The 23,108-nt window shown below is 39.8% G+C and overlaps 2 protein-coding genes across 2 annotated transcripts; both read left to right on the top strand.

The window, feature by feature from the left end:
* Positions 1-111: 111 nt before the first annotated feature.
* dnajc22 (DnaJ (Hsp40) homolog, subfamily C, member 22) lies at positions 112-3,380 on the top strand. The gene is made up of 4 exons (XM_037684162.1): positions 112-187; positions 686-1,300; positions 2,731-3,023; positions 3,097-3,380. The coding sequence occupies exons 2-4, from the start codon at positions 742-744 to the stop codon at positions 3,271-3,273; spliced, it is 1,029 nt and encodes a 342-aa protein (XP_037540090.1). The 5' UTR covers positions 112-187; positions 686-741; the 3' UTR covers positions 3,274-3,380.
* A 1,802-nt stretch (positions 3,381-5,182) lies between these two features.
* ikzf4 (IKAROS family zinc finger 4) lies at positions 5,183-10,805 on the top strand. The gene is made up of 8 exons (XM_037684160.1): positions 5,183-5,197; positions 5,825-5,888; positions 6,251-6,355; positions 6,456-6,758; positions 6,863-7,030; positions 7,936-8,088; positions 8,175-8,306; positions 9,889-10,805. The coding sequence occupies exons 1-8, from the start codon at positions 5,183-5,185 to the stop codon at positions 10,707-10,709; spliced, it is 1,761 nt and encodes a 586-aa protein (XP_037540088.1). The 3' UTR covers positions 10,710-10,805.
* The last annotated feature ends 12,303 nt before the right edge of the window (positions 10,806-23,108 follow it).

Genomic DNA, 23,108 nt, shown 5'->3' with positions numbered 1-23,108 from the left:
ATTTTTATTTCTGATTGTATCAATTTAGATTTTCAAAGTGTAGATATGAAGGCACAGTGTGTGTTGAGATTGCTGTGTGATTTCATTGTCATAATCCAAAGTCCAAATGTTGCAACATGCTCCAGCTTCCACTGCGAAAAGCACCAGAAAGGATTTCTCTGGATTAGGATTTAAAACTCAGAACTAAGTAAGTAACTCAATTTGTCTTACTTAAAGCCAAATACCAAATATATATAAGTGTATATATTACACTTAGAATGTGTTTAAAACAAAAAAAAGTTTGGTGCAATCTTATCACCTTTTTTCACTCCAAGTGTAGCCATGTGTAATTTGATAGCATTTTCCCCCCCAAATAATTAGTTAGTCCCTGAACTAAATTAAATCCTTCTTATATAACCTATTTTTTAAGCAAAATAATAATAATAATCTAAAAGATTAAAAATCCCTTTGCGTGTCTTAACAAAAATGATTATTGCTGTTGGAGGAATCGTACTATGCAACAGTGTTGTCCTGTAATTTTAAATACTTGGAAAAAGAGCTGTAAAAAAATAAGACATGAGATAAAACAAATTTGTTTCAGTCTAAATCAAATGATTGGATGAAATAATAAAGTACAGTATCTTAACATTGCAACACTGATATGTTAAAATGCTCTTGAAAGTTTTTTTTTTCTAACTGGTTGCAGGTTTTGACTAAGGATGAGCTCGTCTGAACAGGAACTGACCCACTGAGGTCCACAGCATGGCAAAAAGTGTGCTGGTAGCCTACACCCTGTGGGCTGTAGGTGGACCTTTGGGCCTTCACCATCTCTATTTAGGAAGAGACAGCCATGCTTTGCTGTGGATGCTTACTTTGGGAGGATTTGGGTTTGGCTGGGTCAGAGAGGTCATACGCATACCTGCCTATGTGACTGAAGCTAACCAACATGAACAACGTGTAGAAGAAAAAGAAGGAAAACCTCACAACGCTGCCCTCCCACCTGTCAGCCCAGTCAGATTTGCCGGACAGGTGTGTGTTGGGATCTACTTTGGCACTGTGGCTTTCATCGGTCTCAACTCCCTTAATTTCTTCTACCTGATCGTTTTGCCTTTAAGCGTGGGTGCAGGGGTACATCTGGTGTCCAACGTCGGTCAGCAGACGTCAGATCTCCAAAAGACTTTGACAGCTTGTCTCGTGACATCACCGATATTCTATGGTAGCACTCTTTCGCCTCTTCCCATAAGCTTGGCGGCGAGTTTCACTGCTGTGCAACATCGCAGGTTCAAACCTCCAAGACCGCCAGGCAGCAAACAGAGATTAGGTGAGCTGACCTTCTGTTCTTTTTATTTTTGTAACCATTTGTTAAAGAAAAAAAAAACAAAAAAAACACAAAGGTCACTGAAATCACTTGAAACTGATAAAAGTAATAAAAAGAAACTACAGTAATTATAGAAAACCAACTAACAGAATGCCTTTGAATTGTGGTTCAACCAGATTATTTTAAAAAGCAAACTAATTTGACTTTAAGGACATCATTAACTAACGTGCATCCTTAATTAGCACCACAGGTGTCTTCAATCGTGTTATCAATCAGTCTGCCTATAAGGTAGTCACTGTGCTGTTTGGTGTCATGGTGTGTTCCACACTGAACATGAACAGAGTTGTCTCAGGAGATTAGAAAGAAAATTATTGACAAAAATGTAAAAGATAAAGGCCATCACCAAGCAGCTTGATGTTTCTGTGACTACAGTTGAACATATTAGGAAGTCTATGGTCCACAGGACTGCAACCAACTTCCCTTGTTGTGGCGTAAAGGAGCATAAAATTGATAAGTTGAAGGGATGAATAACCAGGAGGAACTGTAATGTAACCAAGGAGCCCAGAACATCTTCCAATGAGAGAAGATCAAGGTACATCAGTGTCAGAGTGCACCATCCATTGCTTCCACTTAATGGAAGGAGACCAAGGAGGACACTAGACTCTGAATGCAAAAAAAAAAAAAAGAGACTGCATATTGGCACAATGCAAAGCTTCTGGGAAAATGTCCTTTGAACAGACGAGACAAATGTGGAACTTTTTGTAAACAAGCCCCATCAGCTTTACGAAAGAGGAAGCTAGGTTATGTTCTGGCACTACTTTGGCATGGGGGGGGGGGGGGTGTCTTGAATTTGTGTAAGCCAGTGTACAATGAAATGTCAAGACCATCAAGACATTCTGGAGTGAAACGTGCTACCCAGTGTCAGAAAACTTGTCTTGGTCACAGGTCAGGATATTGACTCAAAACACACATAAAACCAGCTCATTGCACTACTCTGAGGTGGCCTTCTGAGCCCTGACCGTCTGTGGAGGGGGCTGATGGTGGTAAACCTTTCAAACCTGAGTCAGGTGGAGCAGTTTGCTCATGAGGGATAAACCAAAACACCTGTGGACAGGTGCAGAAGTCTCAGAGAGTCCTACAAATATCACTTGAATGCCTCAAGAGGTTTTGGAAGTAATGGCACCATTCTTGTTGTCAAGGCCAGTGTCACTGGTAAAAAAAAAAAGTTATCCAGTTGAGCCACAAGCTATGTTAGATTTTCATTAGTTGATTTTCAATCTTTTTTATACCTGTATATACAGCATTATGTCAATTTCAAGTTATTATAGTGACCTTTGTGGGGCTTTTCTTTCTTTAATGAAAGGGTAGAAACAAATGTATCTACATCTTACAGTTTTCAAGACCTCACTGTATTTTTCTCTCTTTTCATTCAGGTCCCCGGCTGTATCGGCTCGGTCTAGCCTGGTTGGCTTTCTCTGCTCCATTAGCTTACTGTATTTTCTACAACACCACAGCCACACTGTACTACCTGTCTGACACAATAGCTGCGCTGCTGGATATTTTCTGGTTTCTGCCCTGGCTCAGAGGTGTACTGGAGTACATTCTTCTAATGCCATACCGCATCATGTGCGCACTTACCGGTGGAGGGTACCACGAAGAGGCTTGGAGAAAGGTCTTGGAAACATTGCTGAAGGAGTACACGCATAGGGAAAAAGAGGCGCTGCAGGTGAGCAGGTTCACATACGTCACATTTCACTTTCTTGATATACTCTGTTACTTCTGTCTGTTTTGAACTGCAGGTGTTGTCGTTGGAGGCAGAAGCATCTATTGAAGAGATAACTCGAGGCTATAGGGAGCTGGCCAAAGCATGGCATCCAGACCACAATCCCAGCAAAGATGCTGAGCAAATGTTCCTGAAGATCCAGGAGGCTTACAATGTCCTGCTGCGGTGGCACAAACCACAACGGTTCAAATAGCCTCCCTGCATTTGTTTCTACTGACTGATTGCATTGATAGGGATTGGTAATTGAATAGTTTGTTGGACCAAGATGATTTATGTGCACAAAGATGTTTTTAATCAGCTGCTGAATAACATCAAGGGTACCTTTTTAGAAATGGCCTAATGGGGACCACTGTAAATCTTGATGTATCACCTGTCTTCTCTCATATTCATACAATTGAAAACAATTATTGAAAGAATACATATCACCAGCCGCCTTGCGTGCCCAAGTTTTAAACAAAGATATTTTGTTTGCTAGTGCTTGGTAAGAGATTATTCTCAGCCACTACCACACAGTTTTAGCTCGGCATCAGAAATATTTACTGAGTAGCTGTTTTTGCATTCAATATGTCATTTACCTGTGGTGGCCATCTTACATTGGATTGACTGAGTTTCATTCATTTATATATGTCTAGCTGTACATAAAATATTTTACTAACAGAAATACAGGGTTGACTTCAACAGTAAATGTCAAAGAATTAAACCAAAGCTCTCACACAATCTGGCCATGCTCTGAGCATGTCTTGGTGATGACTCTCAGCTACTGCCACATCAAATTTCACCTCTGCGCCTGTAAAACAGAGTAATCATTATAGTGTTTGCTTGATTAGCTGCCGTGGTTAAAATGAACCAGGTTCAAAAGTTGATCAGTCATAGATGTATATCAAATCATTACTTTCTGATAGTTTCACTCAAATCCATCCATCGGTTAACAAGATATTTTGCTAACAGATTGCGCAAACAACACTGTCTGGGCCATCTTTTTTTTTTTAATGTCATAAAGCAGTTTGGTGCCACCTTGTGGCTTTACAGATGTAGTAAAGAAATAACGTTGAATCAGTAATTTTATCTTGATTTTTATAATTTGCTCGCTGACCATCAGACATGATATATTTTTGTGTGATAATAAACTGGTTAGTTTTTCAGACAAACGCAGTAGCCAATAAAAGTGTGCATGTGTATAAAAACACCTTACAATACTGCTCCATTTCAGTAAACACACATTTACCTGTGTTGAAGAGGTAAAACATCTTTCCTGCTGCCACCTGTCATAAATCGATGTTTTCGACAATCAGTGGATCCGCAGCTCTGTCTGTATCCCAGCGTGGCCCCGGAAGTTGTTTGGGATTCAGGTGTAAAAAAAAAAAAATCCTGGAGATGCTGCCGTCGCTTGGGAAAACAAACTGTCATCCAGACAAATAAAGACACGCAGAACAAAAACCCACGGACCGTGTCGCCAGGTAAGGACCCCGTCAGGTGCGCCGCTCCGCGTGGATGGGGAGGTGCGTGTTTTCTAACACTTGGTTTGGGTGAATGCCGTTTGTCGTGTGGTCGGGTGCCATAGCAACGGCTGGAGGGGAAACATTGTTCAGCCCAGGCCAGTTTGACGCGCTCACGCGCTCACTCAGTGTTGGATGACAGCTGCGTTCATGCGCACGATTCGGACAAGTCCTGCAACGGATCGCTGCCGCCGTCTGGACTCCACCTGCGGACCGAATGATCCAAAACAAGTCGGACGGTCGGACTATAAGGCGCGAGACTATTATTTTTATATATTGCTATATATATATATATATATACATATGATTGAATGCACAGAGTCGACATTGTGAGGGCAGGGAGGAAGAGGAGGAGGATCGTGAAGCGCCGCTGCTTCGTACCCGCCGTGCCCCGGTGTGGCTGCGCGTCTCCCGGCTGCAGCAGCGCCTGTTGCTCCCGGTGCGCGGCCGGTGCCAGGGTGTCCATTTCCCCTGAGATGCGCTGTCTCCGCCTCTCCAGAGTCCGTGTCCACCGCTGTCATCCATTTAAGCATGAAGGCGCAGCCTCGTTCATCTTTGTCTCGGAACAGCTCCATCTGCTCTAAATGAAGCGCACGGGCGGAAATAATGTCTGAGGACAACGTAAGTGAAGCAGACAGCGCGGTCCGGTCTGCTCCTGGTGTCTGCACCATGTCTCACTCTGCTGCTCAATAACTGCTTTTATGGAAGCTCCAATAAATGATCATGATCAGGCTGAAAGCATGTAAATAAACCATTGATTATTACTGTACCTCCACAATTCTGATTTAATCTATGATTCTGTACAATATAATATAATATAATATAATATAATATAGGCTAATGCATATAACAAAAATCTTCAAATAAGTCCACATTTGTTGGTGTATTTTTTGGAGTATGTATTCAAAGGAATTGCAGCTACAGCAGCAAAGTTTCAACTCCTCCTTCGATGGACCACTATATAAATGTGAAGCCTCTCGCATTCATTTTGTGACACAGTGGTGAAAACTGTACAAGATCCAGAAATATTTAAAAAAGAGTAAGTTTTTTTTCATGCTTTAGGATTAGTGTAATTTTTATTGGACTCAAAGCATCTTTGCCCTATTGTTGTTGCAACTGTCAGCTGATAATTGTATTTAAATATTTTTGCAGATATGTATTTTTTTTGTTTGTTTTTTTGAGTCTTTACTAACTTGTCCCTATGCAAACCAGTAACATTTACCATCTGGTTTTAAACTGTTTTTACAGTTGTCTGGTGAGAGAATGAGTGCTGACTGCAATGGACGCTCATATGCACAAGGTAAGTCAGTCAGTGATGTGGTGTCAAAACATAAATCAACACACTTTTACACACTTTTGTTATACCACTGGACCATTTTTTCCCTAAATATGTTGTGCCATCACATTCAAAATATTTCCCCCCTCATAAAGTAATATTTCTTTATTTAAATATTTAGTATGTCCCATTGTGAATCAACTATGGCAGAAATGTTCAAACCATTGCTTTTTATTTCTTTTTAAAATATTTTACACAATGTCCAACTTATCCGATACTGTGTGTGGTTAAAAGAATACTATAGCCATGCTTCCGTGTTTACTTGGAACACTTTTTTTGTTATATATATATATATATACATATATATATTTTTTTAATAATGTGTGTGTGTGTTTCAGGTGGAGGAGACTCGTCAGCAGAGCAGGACTTTTATGGCAGATTGCAGGGTCCTTCTGCCAGAACTCCCAATAGTCAGCAATCATCACCGCACCGCTCCTTAAGTGGTTAGATGTTCTTCTCTCTTTTTTTTCTTTAACCTATCATATACATTACATCTTTTAAATCAAACATTGAATTGTATTTTTTATTTACTCCTAATCAAAGCAAACTCCATCAAGGTTGAGCTGTGCAGCGATGACGAATCGTCAGGTGCTGCACAGCCGGACAACAAGGAGGCCGTGGGAGTTGAGGGTCTGAAAGATGACCGAGGGGACTCCGCAGAAGAAGGAGGTGCAGCACTTTCTGGAGCCGGGAGAGACAGAGGGAGCATCTATAGTGAGATAGCGACTCCTAATTCTGCCTCACCGGGCCCTATCCGGCTGCCCAATGGGAAGCTTCAGTGCGAGGTGTGTGGCATGGTCTGCATTGGACCTAACGTGCTGATGGTCCACAAGAGGAGCCACACAGGTGAGAAGAGAAGTAGAATCAGCACGCCGGGCACGTAGCGCCCAACCATAACGTATTAAACGTGATTAGACTTTAGCAACCTCTGTCCATCTTTGTGATTGTAGGTGAGCGTCCCTTTCAGTGTAACCAGTGCGGAGCCTCCTTCACCCAGAAGGGGAACCTGTTGCGCCACATTAAGCTGCATTCAGGAGAGAAGCCTTTTAAATGTCCTATTTGCAATTATGCATGTCGCCGGAGAGATGCCCTCGCTGGCCATCTACGCACACACGCAGGTAAATTTAAGAGCTGATGACAGCAAAGTTATTCTGCTGAAAACGTAAACTACATGCCTTTAAACATAATGACCATCAAGAGCTACATCCATATGCAACAACCTTGTTTCTCACAGGTGTAATCGGGCTGATACTTGAAAGTAGGAGCCACAATCAACCCCAGGCTGATTGCTCTTCGAGCTTTAAGTGTTGTATAACAGTACCTAATACATCAAACAGGCAGTGAAGAGATTTATCGAGCAGGGATTCATGGAGCTACTGAACTTAACGGACCATTGTTGCAAAACTAAGTGGTGAAAGTGGGCCGTTTAAAGAACGGTCCGTTCTTCTTCCTTTGAAGCTCAGAGGAAATAGGTCTTCATCATGAGAATTTTCTGAAGCACAAAAAAAAAAACAATAAAAGACAAATCGTGACATTTAGCAGATTTTAAAAACAGGAAATCCTGTTCGTGCGCTTTCAATTTTTGTGAGCAACAGGTGTTCACATGCAGTTTTGATAGAGAACATTAGGCCTCGCGGTGGATGCCTTCGGCTCGCAGAGGTTCGTTTTCAGAGAAATGATCATCACGAGCGGGATTTCAGCAAAGTGACGTCAGTCCTTCCGACTGCTTACCTAACTGGAACGTTGCGGTGAAGGTTTTAGGCGGTTTTCCATCACTTTCAGGCAACAAAGATCGATTTCAGGAACACGTAATCAAAGGGAAAACCCATTATCAAACATATTTAACAGAGCATTTTTAAAAAAGTTTTTAAAAATCCCCACGGGTAAACAAATTAACATCAGTTGGCAAGAATTTACACTTTGCTTGAGCAAAAGTTATCCCCATGTTTTATCATCCATCTCTTTTAGAACGACTCAAACAAATCTTTAAAGAAACAAATGAAATATGTTTTGTCATTTTCAGTTTCTTCTCCGACGGTGGGAAAACCGTTCAAGTGCAGCTACTGTAATCGCAGCTACAAACAACATAGCACACTGGAGGAGCATCTGGAGCGATGCCATAGTTATCTGAAGACTCTGGATCCCCAGGCCGCCATCAACACACAGACAGCACAGGGTAACGCACCACGCCAACATGAACAAGTCCATGCATTAACATGTAAATCCAATTATTGGGCCTTGTGGTCCTCTCTCTGTGTACAGGAGAAGAATCCATGAATATGGAGACAGTCGATAAACCCGTTCTGCAGCCATCCAATGAGAAAGTCCAGTTTGTGGATAGACTGCCTCTTAGTATAACCAAACGCAAAAGGTCAACACCACAAAAGTTTTTGGGTGAGTTTTTGTCCCAGCCAAAATGATCTTATTCATCTTTTTATTTCTCAGCGTATGGATGTATTCATGGTACTCATTGCAAACTCATGAAAATTGATTAAAAAAAAAAAAAAGATAAATTAGGAAACTAAATCCACAATTCTTTTCTTTTACATCTGTCATTAATGTGCCCTTAATAAAAAAAAAAAAAGGAAAACTTGTGAATGGATGCCAACTTCCACTTTGGTCAGCCGACATGACTGAAAGCAGATCAACAATGGCAACGTTCATGAAAGAGACGTTTGAGATCAGGAAATCTGACAATTTTGATGTATTGTTACACATTTACACACATTTATTGAGCAAATTATATATCACATCATAGACTGGAGATGAATTAGGATTTGAATTGTAAACGTTTTCAGCATTAGACCGAAGTTGAAAAAACCGTCCGCTTGGCATTCGGTTGAGAGTGCTTTGTTTACATTGAGTATGTGCTCATGTTTCAGAATTGCCTATCAGTATATTTCAGTGGTGCAGTCTACATTTTTGTACTGGGTATACTGTGCTTAGAATCCAAAGTACACCAGTTAGTACAATGTAATCGTCAATTTATTTTGAAATTTAAGCATATTGAACATTTCAAAATTTCTCTGATGCTTATATTTGAATAAATGTACAACACACTTTGTACAACAGTTGGTTTTGTATTTAAAACATGTTATATAATTTATAAAACAGTATCCAAGCAAAACATGTTCAAGTATTAAGTAGAGAAGTATTAATTATACAAAAAACAGGTTGAACCAACTCAATGTGACTATAAAATGTTCCAAATGTATTGACAATGACACATGCCCAATGATATGTCACATATCATTGGGCACTTTTAAGGGTCTATACTGAAATTCCAAAGATTTTCTAATGGGTATACTCCTTATACCTGCGTATCATAGACTACACCACTGGTGTATGTGGAAAACTATTGGAATAAACCCTTTCAAATGGCACCATCTGATATAGTTCAGGATATTCTCTATTATGTTTTATTTTTGTTTGTAAGGAGTACCTCTAATGACCACTTGCACATTTTATTTCATTCTCTGGTTTTGTTTTTAACTAAAATTATGTTTTTTAAGTGGGGTTTTGTGGAAAAGTTTAACCAACTAGCATCTTACCTGTCATAGATAGCTGTTTGAACAATCTCAGTTTACCTCTGATTGGACTGACAAGCTAGGCTATTAGTTACACTTCTAACATAAAAACTTTCATAGAAATTAATATGAACATTATTTGTAAACTTTTACACCCCTGTTAGTTTTGCAACAGATCTTTATCTATTTCAGGAGAAATCTGTTTTACAGCGAGCTCGTGCTGCTGATTACGCTTCAAACAACCACAGAAGTTTTTGTAAATTATTATGTAATGCAAAATTAACAACATTGTAACAACAACTAATTTGGCCTAAAAATTAATAGTGAACAACAATGTCAACTGTGGTCATTTGCAACAGGTAAGATAATTGTTCATAACCTTTTCTCAGCACCCCACTTCAAAAGATTCAAACTATAGGTTTAAATGTTATTTTTTGTGTCCTCTGTAGCAGAAAAGCACATGCACCTTGATCCACCAGAAGCACCTTATGAACTGTCCTCGGGTTCTGAAAGGGAAGGGGACCTCATCAGCTCCCGTTCTGCTGGCGAGTCAGCTGGGCTGGTTGGTCCACACCTCCACTACGCCCGGGGAAAAGCCGAGAACCACGAGGCGCCCGCGCTGTCTCAGCTCCACGCCGGCTTTGTGGCGGAACTCCGCACAGTCATGGGCTCCATCAACAGCAACATGACCCCTCAGGGCCCCCGGGCCCACAGCAGAGTTGGGCTGGCAGCAATGTCCCTTGGCCTTCCTGGACGGGAGGCGGGCGAAGGCCGTGATGACCAGCGCTCGGCACGCAGCCACACCACTTCACCCAACGGCTGCCCTGACTCCACGGACACAGAGAGCACAGCAGAAGAGCAGAGCACAAGGGCGACAGCCCCTACAAGTACCTCCAACAACCACCACCTCCACTACCTGACCCCCGCACTGCCCCACAGCCATCTCACCTCCAGCCCCAGCCAAGCCAAAGACTTGGATGCAGAGTGGGACAGAAGGGGTCCGGTACCCCCCACTGTAGTAAAGAGAAGCCCGGGCTCACCTCTTTCTTCCAGGAACAGCTTGCAGGTGTTAGACAGGGCTGGCAGGCCCGTGCGCTCCTTCTACTGCCGGCACTGCTGCATCGTCTTTCTGGACCACGTCATGTTCACCATCCACATGGGCTGTCATGGGTTCCGCCAGCCGTTTGAGTGCAACATCTGCGGCCACCCCAGCCAGGACCGCTACGAGTTCTCGTCTCACATCAGCCGTGGAGAGCATCAGGTGGGCTGAGGGCAGGAGAGACCGAGCTGCTCCAGGAGAGGCGACTGTTGCTTTCTGAACCCGATGGCTCATGTTCTGTTCTGCACCAGATTAGTTGCTTTAAATCCCCAAAACAAGGAAAAAATCAATTTGATTTTACTGTGAAAACATCAGCAGATGTGAAGGAAATATATTGTTTTAGTGCACCAGTGAGTGATTAGTTGAATCAAATTGAAGCTTATAATTAAATGCACTCCCATATCAAATTATGTGGCAAACCAGGTTTTGTCTCAAAAGTGCCTTCTGCTGTGGGGATTTCCTCTTTAAACACACACCACACACACACACACACACACACATACACACACACACACACACACACACACACCAACAACCAGGGGAGTTCTGGTGCTCAAGAATCTTATCTAGCCATCTGTTCAATGTGACTTAGAACTAGTTTGTTCTATTTAGACCATGCTCACACACATTTATGGAAAGCACTTAAAGTTTAAAACTATATTGCTTAGTTCCTTTTTTTTGCTGAGGATATTTATTATAAAGTGTCAGGTAAGCTTAATATGCACTGGGAGCTTCATGCCTCTGGCTGCGAGGGAGCTTTTGTCTCAAGACGAAGCACAGACGTGGATTGCCTTAACTCCCACAGCAGCGCTTGGCTGTGGGAAAACACTGTTTACAGGGATGATAGAAAAGAGGATATTTATGGACATTTAGGACAAATTTTTTGTGTGGATTCTAAAGCGAGCCTTAGGGAACTGGTGCAGAGCAGACCATGAGTTTTTATCATATGTAAAGAGCCTCACCGTATCAACCCAGGGTGCTCTACCTCGCTCCAGGATTGCACTTTTAGATTCCCTGCTTATATATGAAGGCCTCCGCTGAAGCAAGTTCATGGCTTTACAAAACAAAACAAAACAAAAAAAAGTTTCCTGTGATTGTTCTACTGCACTGACAAACAGCATAAGTACTCACAATAACTGATGCGTTTCTCAAGAACCCGGCCTTCTACAGCGTCCCATGGCGCAGGTTCTGCAGTTTCTGTTGAGTTTGCTGCAGTGCGCAGCAGACCCAAACAGTCCTTTTGTTTTCTTAGAGGTTGCAACTGAGATTTTAAACCATTTTCATGATGTAAGTGATTTTAAAGGGATTATTTAAAAATGGAATGAGCAACAAAATCAGTTTGGATATGTTCAGTTATCACTTGTGATTCTCTATTTAGTGTTGTTTGTTTCAGCTTCGGTGTATTTAATCAGCTATATTCCAAATGTTATCCAGCATATTCCTCAAGTCCATGAAATGTTACCTCCTGCTTCTTTATAGCACCCAAATACCTTATTGCTACAGTGTGGTGAATTATTTCATGATGTTAATATTGGGAACGTGAATGAAACCAAACTCAGTATTCTTACTTATCGTGGGTTTGCTGCTTAAATAGTTTATCTTGATTTCCTTTACTAGCAAGCAAATTGTACTTGAAACTGTTTGAAAAGAAAAAAAATGCACTTGGGTTTGATAAGTGTGTGTGGGTGTGTGTGTGTGTGTGTGTGCTCGTATGTGAATGAATGAAATGCAGCATGTGTGCTCGTCATTTTCTGTTTTAAACGGAATTGTGATTTTTTTTTCCATTTAATTTTCTTTTTTTTTTTACGTGAAGTAATTCCACAAAGTGAAAACGAGGCATGGTTTTTTTTTTGGTCTCTTTGTGTGGGCTCTGTGTTTTAAGATATTTTGTGAATGATGTAACATAACTAAAACACTTTACCTCAAAGTTCAAGATGTACAACTGCCTCATTAATTCTAAAAGAAGTCATGTTGCTTTCCAAGATGTTCTTGCAGTTTTAAATGCGTGCCCCTTGATATTTTCAAAACTTTTTACTGTCAATAAAGTTACATTTATTGTAAAAAAAAAACCACAAGCTCAAACGATTCCAATTTCATTGATAGCATCCACACCTATGCGCTTGTTTTAAGTATATATTCAAGTATTTTGATCCTTTGAACATGCCTCTCCCTCAATCTGGTTTCAGGAAACAACACAGCACAATGACTGCTTCAATGAAGGTTCTTAATGATGTTGAAGCACTGGATGCTAAGGATTATTGTGCTGCACTTTTCTTAGGTCTGTCTAAAGCTTTTGACACTGGATCATGACATCTTGTGTCATAAGCTCTTAGAAATTGGTTTCTCAGTTCACACCATTGGTTGGTTCACTAACTATCTCTCAGATCAGAGACAATGTTCAACATAATGATATTTCTTCCAGTTATTTAATGGTTAACAATGGTGTACCACAAGGTTCAGTCTTCGGACCCACCTTCTTTACAATCTAAATAAATAATTTAGGTCAGATCATCCCTGATGCATCCATACATTTCTATGCGGACGACACAGTTGTTAATTATCAAGCTAAAAACAGTTGTTAAGGTTTCCCAGCTTTTACAGTCTGCTTTCAACATCCTCCAGTCAGACTTGTTCCATCTCAAAGCTGTGCTAAATGCTGACAAAACCAAAGGCATGTTGTTTTCAATTTTATTGCACATCTCTCTTTTAAGCATTATGTCAAAAACTTGGTAAAGATATTGAAAGTAAAACTGGGTTTCTGTTTTAGAAATAGATCCTGTCTAACTCTGAATGCTAGTGAACACCTTGTATCTGTGACTTTCCTTCCCTCCATTGATTACGGTGACATTATTTACATGAATGCTCCTACAAGCACCCTGCAGTGCTGGATGCTGCCTAGCACGGTGCATTAAGATTCATAACTAGCTACCGTACCCACCACTGCACCCTGTATTCACTGGTCATTTTTAACTTGACCCAGACTCTCTCGCTGGTACATTTTAATCTTTAAATCACTGCTTGGTCTGTTGTCTTCATACATCTCCTCCTACATGTCACTTCGTCAGTGCAGCTACAGCGTGCACTCTCAGGACATTATTACCTACAGTGTACCCTCAGACAGTGCAGACCGAACTAGGAAAAAGGGCTTCTCTTATTCTGCTCCCGTTTCCTGGAACACCTTGCAAAAAGATCTTAAGCTGTCGACTTTGACCACTCTTAAGGGATTTTAAACAACAAAGTTCATGGCAAAAATCAACACAGATATGTTCCTCTTTTTAATATTTTACATCACTTTATAATGTAGCTGTTTTTGTTTAGTTTTTATTTCATTTTTTCTATTTATTTTTCATTTATATGTTTTTTTAATGATTGTCTATTGTTGTCTTTACTTCATCTGTGTTCTTTGTTTAAACCAGGTCTCTCTTGTAAATGTGTCCCCGAGGCTCGGTGAGAGTAACCTGTATAAATAAAGATTGAATGCAAAAATTAAAAAATTAAAAATAGGCAGTAGAAACACAAGAAAACTGCATCATTCCGTTTCAAACTGTGCATAAGTTACATTAGCTACAGTTGATCGGTTATGACAACGTGTTTATCATAATCTCATCCATAAGAACTATTATTGTAGAAAGTTGACAACTTTACAAGAGCTGAACTGTGGAGAGCTGAAAGAATGAACTATACAGAAAGTATCATTTGCATAAACTTGAGATCAAGTTTAGGGGGAGTAAAAAATTAATTGGAACTAGAGAACATGTTATATATGTCAACCACATATTCCCCTCTCCATTGAAATTTTGTACAATTAAGTAAAAATATATAGATATTTATAAATTTTTGCAATTTATGTACAGGAAATATCAATACCATAAATACTTTTTTGTTTTCATCTTCATCAGCAAAGATTGGATCAAGTATGTCTCTTTCTCATTCTTATTTAAATCAAGTTTTACTGTTGATGTTAAACATAACCAACAAAAAAACTTTACTGCTTTTCATTGATTTTTTTTCTCTTGTGACCTTTATACCAACAGGACAAAGTTCTATGTATATTTGTCCTGTGTAAAAATCTGTTTAAGCAGATTTTATGTACAAACTTATGTTTAAGACAATCTCTAAATTTAATGATAACATGCAATGTGTGCCAAAACAATGTGTTCTGAGTTATTGATGAGGAAACGCAAAGTTGAGCAGTGTGACAAGAATCAATTTTAAACAGGCAAATAAAATAATATTTTGATTTGATTTACTTGGAAAATATAATGTCAAGCCCTTCAATATAGTTCAATCCCTCAAAATGCTTTAGATGTGCATAATGTTGTTTTACAGTCTTAAATGAGCAGAAAGAGTTGTGCAATATGTTTTAATTTTGATCAATAACTGTATCACGTGTGCAATCAATGTGTGTTTTTCTGCTGGAAACTGAACATTTTAATCTGTGGGTCACTATTTAGCACGTAGTGTAGTAAAATCCAACCACTTCAAGCCATATGCATAAATTATTTAATGAAAATATCTGCTTTGAAACAGTTCAATATAATTAGTGCTCATTTAAGGGCATGGCACAACTTGAGAAACACTGTGTGGCCTACTTACTGTATATATTCAGCATTTACTATTCTGAGGAAATAATCTGTTAGAACAGGCAGAGGTTTAGTCATGAATTTACTTAGAACTGCTACCAGACAGGAAGCTTTCAGGCAGCTGATGTATGTTTTACTTAACAAACCACCACAAAACTATAAAAACAAAAGTACGTACCGTGAAACTGTGTAATAAATGTGAAATGTTATGAGCTTAATTACGTCTGTTTGATGCAGCCCAATTATTCTCATCATTGGCAAAATGTGTCTAATGAGAGTGAAAATAATAATTAATCATTTTAAGTTGGATTTTGTGTAACTTTTGATCAGTTTTTATCTCCAACTCAGTTTTGATGTTGCAGACTGAACGACTGTTAGCTTAGCCTGTTAGCAACAAAACTCTTGTCCAATGAGCAGGTTCAAAATGTAATTTTATCACCTTTACTAACTGCTCTTTCTGTAAATTTAGGAATCATTAATAGAGTTTTTTTTTCATTCATCCATCCATTTAAACTTTATTTACACAGGTTAGTCTCATTGAGCCTCGAGGACTCATTTACAAGAGAGACCTGTTTTAAACAAAGAACACAGATGCAGACAACAATAGACAATCATAAAAATTAAAAGTAAATAGAAGAAATGACATAAAAACTAATCAAAAACATTATAAAGCATGAAGTTAAAGTGAGTATATTACTCCTTAGTTCTAGTAATGGGAGATTTGCAAAATAAATTACCAAAAAACTGAAAAGAGAAAACTGCTAAAACAAGGTTTGTAAGCTCAATCGTTCATGTATGTAACAACAAAAAGGCTACATCATGTAATCAGCTTCTCCAAGTGAGGAACGCCTCACCTCCCATCCGGAGGACCTCGTCAGTCCGAGGCCCACCAAGTTGTAAGTTACAAGTTGTGTTTTCCTGTTTCGTTGTGGTTATATGTAAGCTTTCCTAACAGAGCACTTCGCTCTCAGACTGCAGGTTTACTTGTGGTTCCTACAGTTTCCAAACGCAGAATGGGAGGCAGATCTTTCACTTGCAGGCTTTTCTCTTGTGGAAACAATTTCCATTTTCTGTCTGAGATGCACACACACTACTTTTAAGATTAGGATTAAGTCTTTCCTTCTTGATAAATCCTATAGTTAGGATTGGCTTGGTTTCCTGATCTATCTCTTAGTTATGCTACTATAGGCTTAGATTGCTGGAGGACAAATTGACCTAATTTCATGAACTGAGTACCGGTAGTTACAAATGAATGATCCCCCAAACCCTGATGGACAAACTATTCACACTAGGACTAAGCCCCTCCATTTGCAACTGGGTACTAGACTTCTTAACAAACGGACCACAGTCAGTGAGGATCCACAACTTCTCCTTCTCCACCATAACCCTCAGCACTGTCTCTCCTCAGGGATGTGTGTTGAGCCCCCTCCTGTTTACTCTGCTCACGTATGATTGTGCAGCTACCCATCCAGGCTGTCACATTGTAAAGTTTGCAGATGATACAGCGGTGGTGGGATGCATCACAAACAATGATGAGTCCAGCTACAGGCAAGAGGTGGAACACCTGGAGAGCTGGTGCACAGAGAATAACCTTCACATCAATGTGAAGAAGACAAAGGAGATGATTGTGGACTTCAGAAGGAACAAAAACACCTACACCCCCCTGAACACAAGAGGATCTGCGGTGGAAGTGGTCTCCAGCTACCAGTACTTGGGTGTACACATGAATGACAACCTCAGCTGGTGCAACAACACCACCAGCCTGATCAAGAAAGCTCATCAGAGACTCTACTTCCTCAGACGGCTGAGACGAGCTGGTCTGGGAAGCTCAGTCCTCACCTCCTTCTACAGGTGTGCAGTGGAGAGCATCCTGTGCTCCAGCACCAACGTGTGGCATGGAGGCTGCACAGCTGCAGAAAGAAAAGCTTTGCAGAGGGTGGTGAAGGCTGCACAGAAGACTGTTGGAATCAGCCTCCCCACCATCACAAATATCTACACCTCCAGGAAGAGGGCCACCTGTATCATGAAGGACCCCACTCACCCAGCACACACACTGTTTGCCCCGCTCCCCGCAGGAAGGAGGTTGAGGAGCATTAAGCGTAGAACCACTAGACTGAGGAACAGCTTCTACCCTGAGGCTGTTAGACTCATGAATCTCTAACCAGAATGATCACTGTGAAAAAAAATCACATCATGTTGCTGCTGATCTGTTTCAATGTTGCTGCTGATCTGTTTCAATGTTGGTGTGTTCATACGTGCTCATCTGCTCACACGGACTCGTGTGCATGTTTGTGATGTTTTTATGTTATGAGTGCTTAGTGTATATTTAGTTGATGTGTTTCTTAGTTCATATCTTAGATGTTATCATTGTTTTTCTTTTACATTTTATTGTTGGATGTAACTGGGACCCTGTGTACATAATTTTGCTCCACCACATGTACCACGTGAGGTGCGAATGACAATAAAAAATCTTTGACTCTGAATACAAATGAATACTTTATATTTATTTCTATCCTAATATGCGTTTTTGTTGTTGTTGCTTTTTAAAGTCGTTCCTCCTATGAGGGACCTGTTTGCCTCCATTCTGGACGTGCCATTCTGGACGTGCCATTCTGGACGTGCCACTCTGTGTCCGTTCTTCCTTCCTGTTCCTCTCAAACCCAGCCAGTCGAAGCAGATGGCCACTTGTCTTGAGCCTGGTTCTCTTTTTTTCCTGTTTTGAGTGAGTTTTTCCTTTCCACTGTTGCCTTTGTGCTTGCTCAGGGCTGGAGACTGTGACAAAATGACAACTCAATGCAATCTGCTTGCTACTCTACCTTAGATAATGTTTCTAATGGAATTTTTAGTACAACGTATATGCATGTATTTGTTCATTGCCCTGAGATAACTTTTGTTGTGACTTGGCGTTACATAAATGAACTTAACTGAATTAAGCCAACAGGAAGCTAACTGAATCATGCCAAAACATTTGGGTAGGCATTTAACATAAGATATCCCGTTTGATAGCCCAATTCTCTCTCTCTCCCTCTCTTTTAATACTTAAAACAAGTAAATAATTGCAATTTGATCCTACTTTCACTAGATGGCAGTCTTTTATAGTTTTTCATAAAGTTTTATGAATAGAACTGCAGAGTGGATGATCGAGGCTAAGTTTACTCAGCTTTGTGTGTTCCTTGAATGCAGCATCTAGTCTAAATTTACAGATACATTTTATATCAGAAGTTGTTGTTTTTTTTAACTTTATGCCCATAGCTTGACTTAAAGAAATCTACTTGATGTGTTAGCAATAATAAGGTGCACAAAAATGTTTTTTAATCAAAATTCAAAATAGTTCTTCGTATATGGAGCATGAACAGGTAAAAGCAAAAGGTGATATCTTTCCAAAATGTATTCTCTTTTGTTTTCCAGGTTGCTGACAGCCAAAGCTAAAGTAGGATGTGGACAAAAGTACATCACAAGCACAAAATGTCCAGACAAAAACATTGCAAACACAGGTGAGAGCTTGTTTGGGCCATATTTAAAACACCTGCCGTGCACATGGTTCCCACCTCGCAGTAATTAAACTCAAGTTGCACTCAGATGAAGTTGTTTCAATCTCAGAAGATTTATGATGGAGGCATTCTGGCTGCCTGACAGATGCGTAGCTGGTAGCTTATCAAAATCAAACTCTACCAAGCAAACACGTGTGTTCTAGATTATTCAAATGCCAAAAGACGTCACGAGTAGCAGCCAAGATGTCTTCCCACATGCTTGTTGTTCGGAGAATTTGCTCCATGCAGCTGCACCCTGAATGTGAGAACAGATGCACATGTCATTAATTAATCCACTCACGGTGCCATTTTAATTACACAAAGAATGTTTTATTTTTCAACAGCTGAAAGAACCAAAAGCAGTCAGGTGCAATCAGTCTGCAATATTATTCATTTCATTTCAAGGCAAGAATTTAAAAAAGTAATGAGATTTACAAAAATGTCTTTGTATAACTTAGCACTTTGAACATCGTGTCCAAGCACATCACTCATTTTCAGTAAATGAAACACACATTTTCTATTAAAAACTATACATAAATTGTAATTTTTACAGCGTTAGCCAGCCAGCTTGTATATGAAACATAATATTGCTTTATGAGCCAGAAAGGGTGTAAAATGCTTTGAAAACTTAGTTGTACAGAGAGTACTGTAGCTCAGACTCTGGGAGTGATTAGGCCTCAAAGCTCTGAGTGAGCACGTCGCACAGAGACAACGGTGGATGGGAGCTGCATCTTGTGTGTGGAAGTCTGAGTGGGAAAGAAAAAAAAACATGTGTTTTGGAAAAGATTGAGAAAAAAAGGAGTCTGGGTGGTTTTCTTATGCAAGCACTTCTTAGTATGCATGTAGACTGGAAGATGTGCGGCTCCTGTGGTCGGCTGTCCCCTGTGTCACTGACTTTAAAAAACACTTGCCAAGAGAAATGTCTTTTTTACGAGCTCTGGGCTGCCAGATGCTGGGGATAATAGATAGACTGCAGAGGGAACGGTGGAGAGATGTGCTCGGCCAGCCAGCCACACAGACATGAGTCCATATTAGCACGCAAACACGTGAACATTTGCACGCTTTGTGAGCAGGACGCCCTGTGGTGCTGAAGTAAGAAGTGAATAATTCTTCTTCAAGTAACTGTACAAGTGCCACACACACTCACTGTTATGTACAGAAGCATTAGGCCTATTTAGGCCCATTTCCAAAGTCATGAAAATTAACGTTTGTTAGTGAATCGTAAATAACGCCCGCGAGTGCCGTCTTTGGGGTCCTTCAATTGCAATGATTTATACCGTATTTTTCGGCCTATAAGGCGCACCAGAGTATAGGGTGCAGTAAGCAAAACAAGTTCATTTTGACAGATTTTTGAGTGCTGAGTACCACATAAAATGGGTTTGAGGTCAGTAAGCACAACCAGAATTAATACATAAGGCTCACTGTTGATTTTTGAGAAAATTAAAGGATTTTAAGTGCGCCGTATAGTCCAAAAAATACGGTAAAGTGCAACCAGACAATTTGAGTAGATAATGAAATGAAGATGCACAAATTAGCAGAGGCACAAACATATGGAGAGCCATTTTATTCAAAATTAAATAAATAAATACTGTTATTTAAAAATTATTAATAAATATTCCATTAAAAATATATAAGTACATGAAATAAAAAGAGCTTAAAATGAAAAACTGGGTTAAAAAAAATACAAGCCCCTGAAATATGTAAAGTAGCTTTACAAAATAAAAGTGTCACAAAATGAAACTCCATTATTAAATGAAAAAATGAATAACTATTGAAATAAATTAAAATAAATCTTGAAATTAAAAAAATATATAAATCTTGAAATAAATTAAAAAAAAAAAATCTTGGAAAAAAATTAACATTTTTATTTAAATGTTTTATTTCATGAAAACATTTATTTATTTAATGGAATATTTATTGATAATTTTTAAATAATGCTATTTATTTATTTATTTATTTAATTTTGAGAGAAATGGCGCTCCATACAAGCACAATGGCAGTAAACAATGCCATGAGTGGCACAAAATGTGTTCAAATAATCATTCACTTATAACTTGTCCAGCATGAGGTTTAATAGATAAATAATCTGTGTGTGATTTATTCAAATACTTTCTGTCCAATTCTTGCGCTCATAGACAAAACCCTCGTACATTCATATGCAAATGCAACAAAGTCATGTGCAAATTTAGCTCTGTGCTCTGATTATAAATCCAGTCCCAAAATTTACCAAAAACTTACTCCTCAACAGACACAAAGCTTCTGGAAAACTTCCTTTGCGTTACCATGATCAAGAAAACATTCCAGCAGTGCGTTTGGAAATCCACAGGTGCCACGTTTAATGAGCGTGTGCAGCAAGATAATGGCTGCAGACTCACAATCTGAATGTGACATTAGGTCCTTGAGCATGAGAGTCAGTGACAAAAGGAATGTGTCACAGTTCATTCAGTCCTCTCAACTCTCCCAAACTGCAGCAAATAAACATTCCTCCTCTGCTGTGTCAGTGCTGAGTCCTCGCCCGCTGTCACTGTTAAACACTGCTTGTAATTAAAACCAAAAACGAAGCTTTTTTTTAACTTTTGTTCCCAGCACTGTCACTAAAAACAATATAATTCATCCTGCTCACAGAAGGATGTCACTGCAAGTGATTTAAAGATGCATGCAGTGGACTAAATAGAACTTAACTGCTAAACCACATATACAAGTGTTTCTGACCGACTGTGGACAGTCACAATTAAGTGTCCTATTCTGATTCAGAAAACTTTCAAGTTCCAACAAAGTACAGTTCAACACAGCCAAACACACATTGAGGCCATTTATCAGCGACTTGTGTGTTTGAGTTGAATGAACGCAGGCTTGATCCCCAGTGACAGGTGAAATTATGCTCAGGCTCAAGTGGTGCCACACGAGTCCGTCCACAGTTTGTGCTTGTGTTTCCATGCTGACCTCAAAGCTTTAATGTTTCTCTGCTGTCCCGTGCGCTCTCAGATGTTATAAACATGTTCAGCTGCTTGTCCTTGCCCAGCGTCTTTCTCCATCATTACAGCTTTGTTTACCGCAGCTCATACAATGTTTGCGACGCTTTCCTCTCTCCTAGAATATATAGAGAGGTTTAGAGTTTCGCTCTAGTGCTCCGTTTTTCACTCAGCCCCAGAAAAATCTTTTCTGATGAGTTACATTTTTTGTTTGTTGTCACTTGTTTGGACATTCTCCGGTAACAGGTTACAGATGTGTAACGGAGTAGCTGTGCTTTTTCTTCTACAATAATTGTTCTTAAACAAATTATTACAGTTGGAGTCAATTTTTTTCATCTTGCTTTAATTAAAGATGCAATTAGGGTGCTGAAAAACGTTTGCCGAGTTTTGAGGTCTGCACAGATTTTTACATATAATGCACAGGGGCTGAGATGGGGTGCAGCCAATTTGGGACCAGTAAATCGCGGTTCAACTCCCAACCGCATGTTGTGGTGTCTCTGAGCAAGACACCTAATTCCTGATTGCTCCATAGTGCTCAGTAACTGCCCACTGCTCCACCTGGGTGTATCTTTGTCAGGGGTCAATAAACTAACTTGCACGAAGACTTGGCAATCGTTTTTACACCGGATGCCCTTCCTGACACAACCACAGACCACCGAGCTACCACAGCCCTCTGTGTGGAGCAGAAAGCTTCTATCTAGGGCGCCCGGGGGAGCAGATGGTGGGGATTAAAGAACTCAAGGGCCCAGAGTCGGGCAAATTAAGTTGTAGGCAGGTGTACCTTTCCCACCTACATTTTTGATGTTGTTGATCCAGGGATTTGACCCAGCGACCTTCCAGTCACAGCCCCACCTTCTCTAACCTCTGCGCCACCACTCCCTTTAATATCAAAAATACAATGTTGCTCTTTAACGCTGCAGAGCAGCATCGTTTCTAGTTGGAGTCCATGTTGATTTAGTGCCTTTTAGCTTTTTGTTCTCATTTTGTCAAGCAAGTTCAGTGAGTTATGTCCAATTATTTGTTTTGTAGGTAAAATGTTGTTTCTTCGATGGGTCTAGTCACTTATTAATCTTAGCAACTTTGATTTAGTAGTAGGTTTTATTTAGCATAGGGTAATGTAATTTTATTTAATGTTATTGTGCTTATTCATTCTTTAAGTGCTTAGTTCATAGCATGTATTTTGACATACATTCGCTCAGTAAACGGTGAACCCAGTTTTACATGTTTGGTGTTATAGAACCAGTCCCATCACCTTTTAACCCGCTGGTTTAATGTCACCCTCATAAAATGTAGCAGGACTTTGTAGAAACAAATGACACCGAAATGTAGGGATTATTGTTATTTCAATGTCACACTGGTCCAGCGTGGACCCAGAAAATCTTTTCTTTGAGTCAGAATGTGTTGAAAAATATGCACATTTTATGTGTGCTAATATTGAGTTACCTGTATCTGATCACTGCCTGTAGGATAATAGACAAGAATGTA

Source organism: Nematolebias whitei, chromosome 11, assembly GCF_014905685.2.
Source record: "Nematolebias whitei isolate Nwh7 chromosome 11, NemWhi1, whole genome shotgun sequence".
In the NCBI taxonomy this organism is placed as follows: domain Eukaryota; kingdom Metazoa; phylum Chordata; class Actinopteri; order Cyprinodontiformes; family Rivulidae; genus Nematolebias; species Nematolebias whitei.
This window is presented reverse-complemented; position numbering and strand designations above follow the sequence as displayed.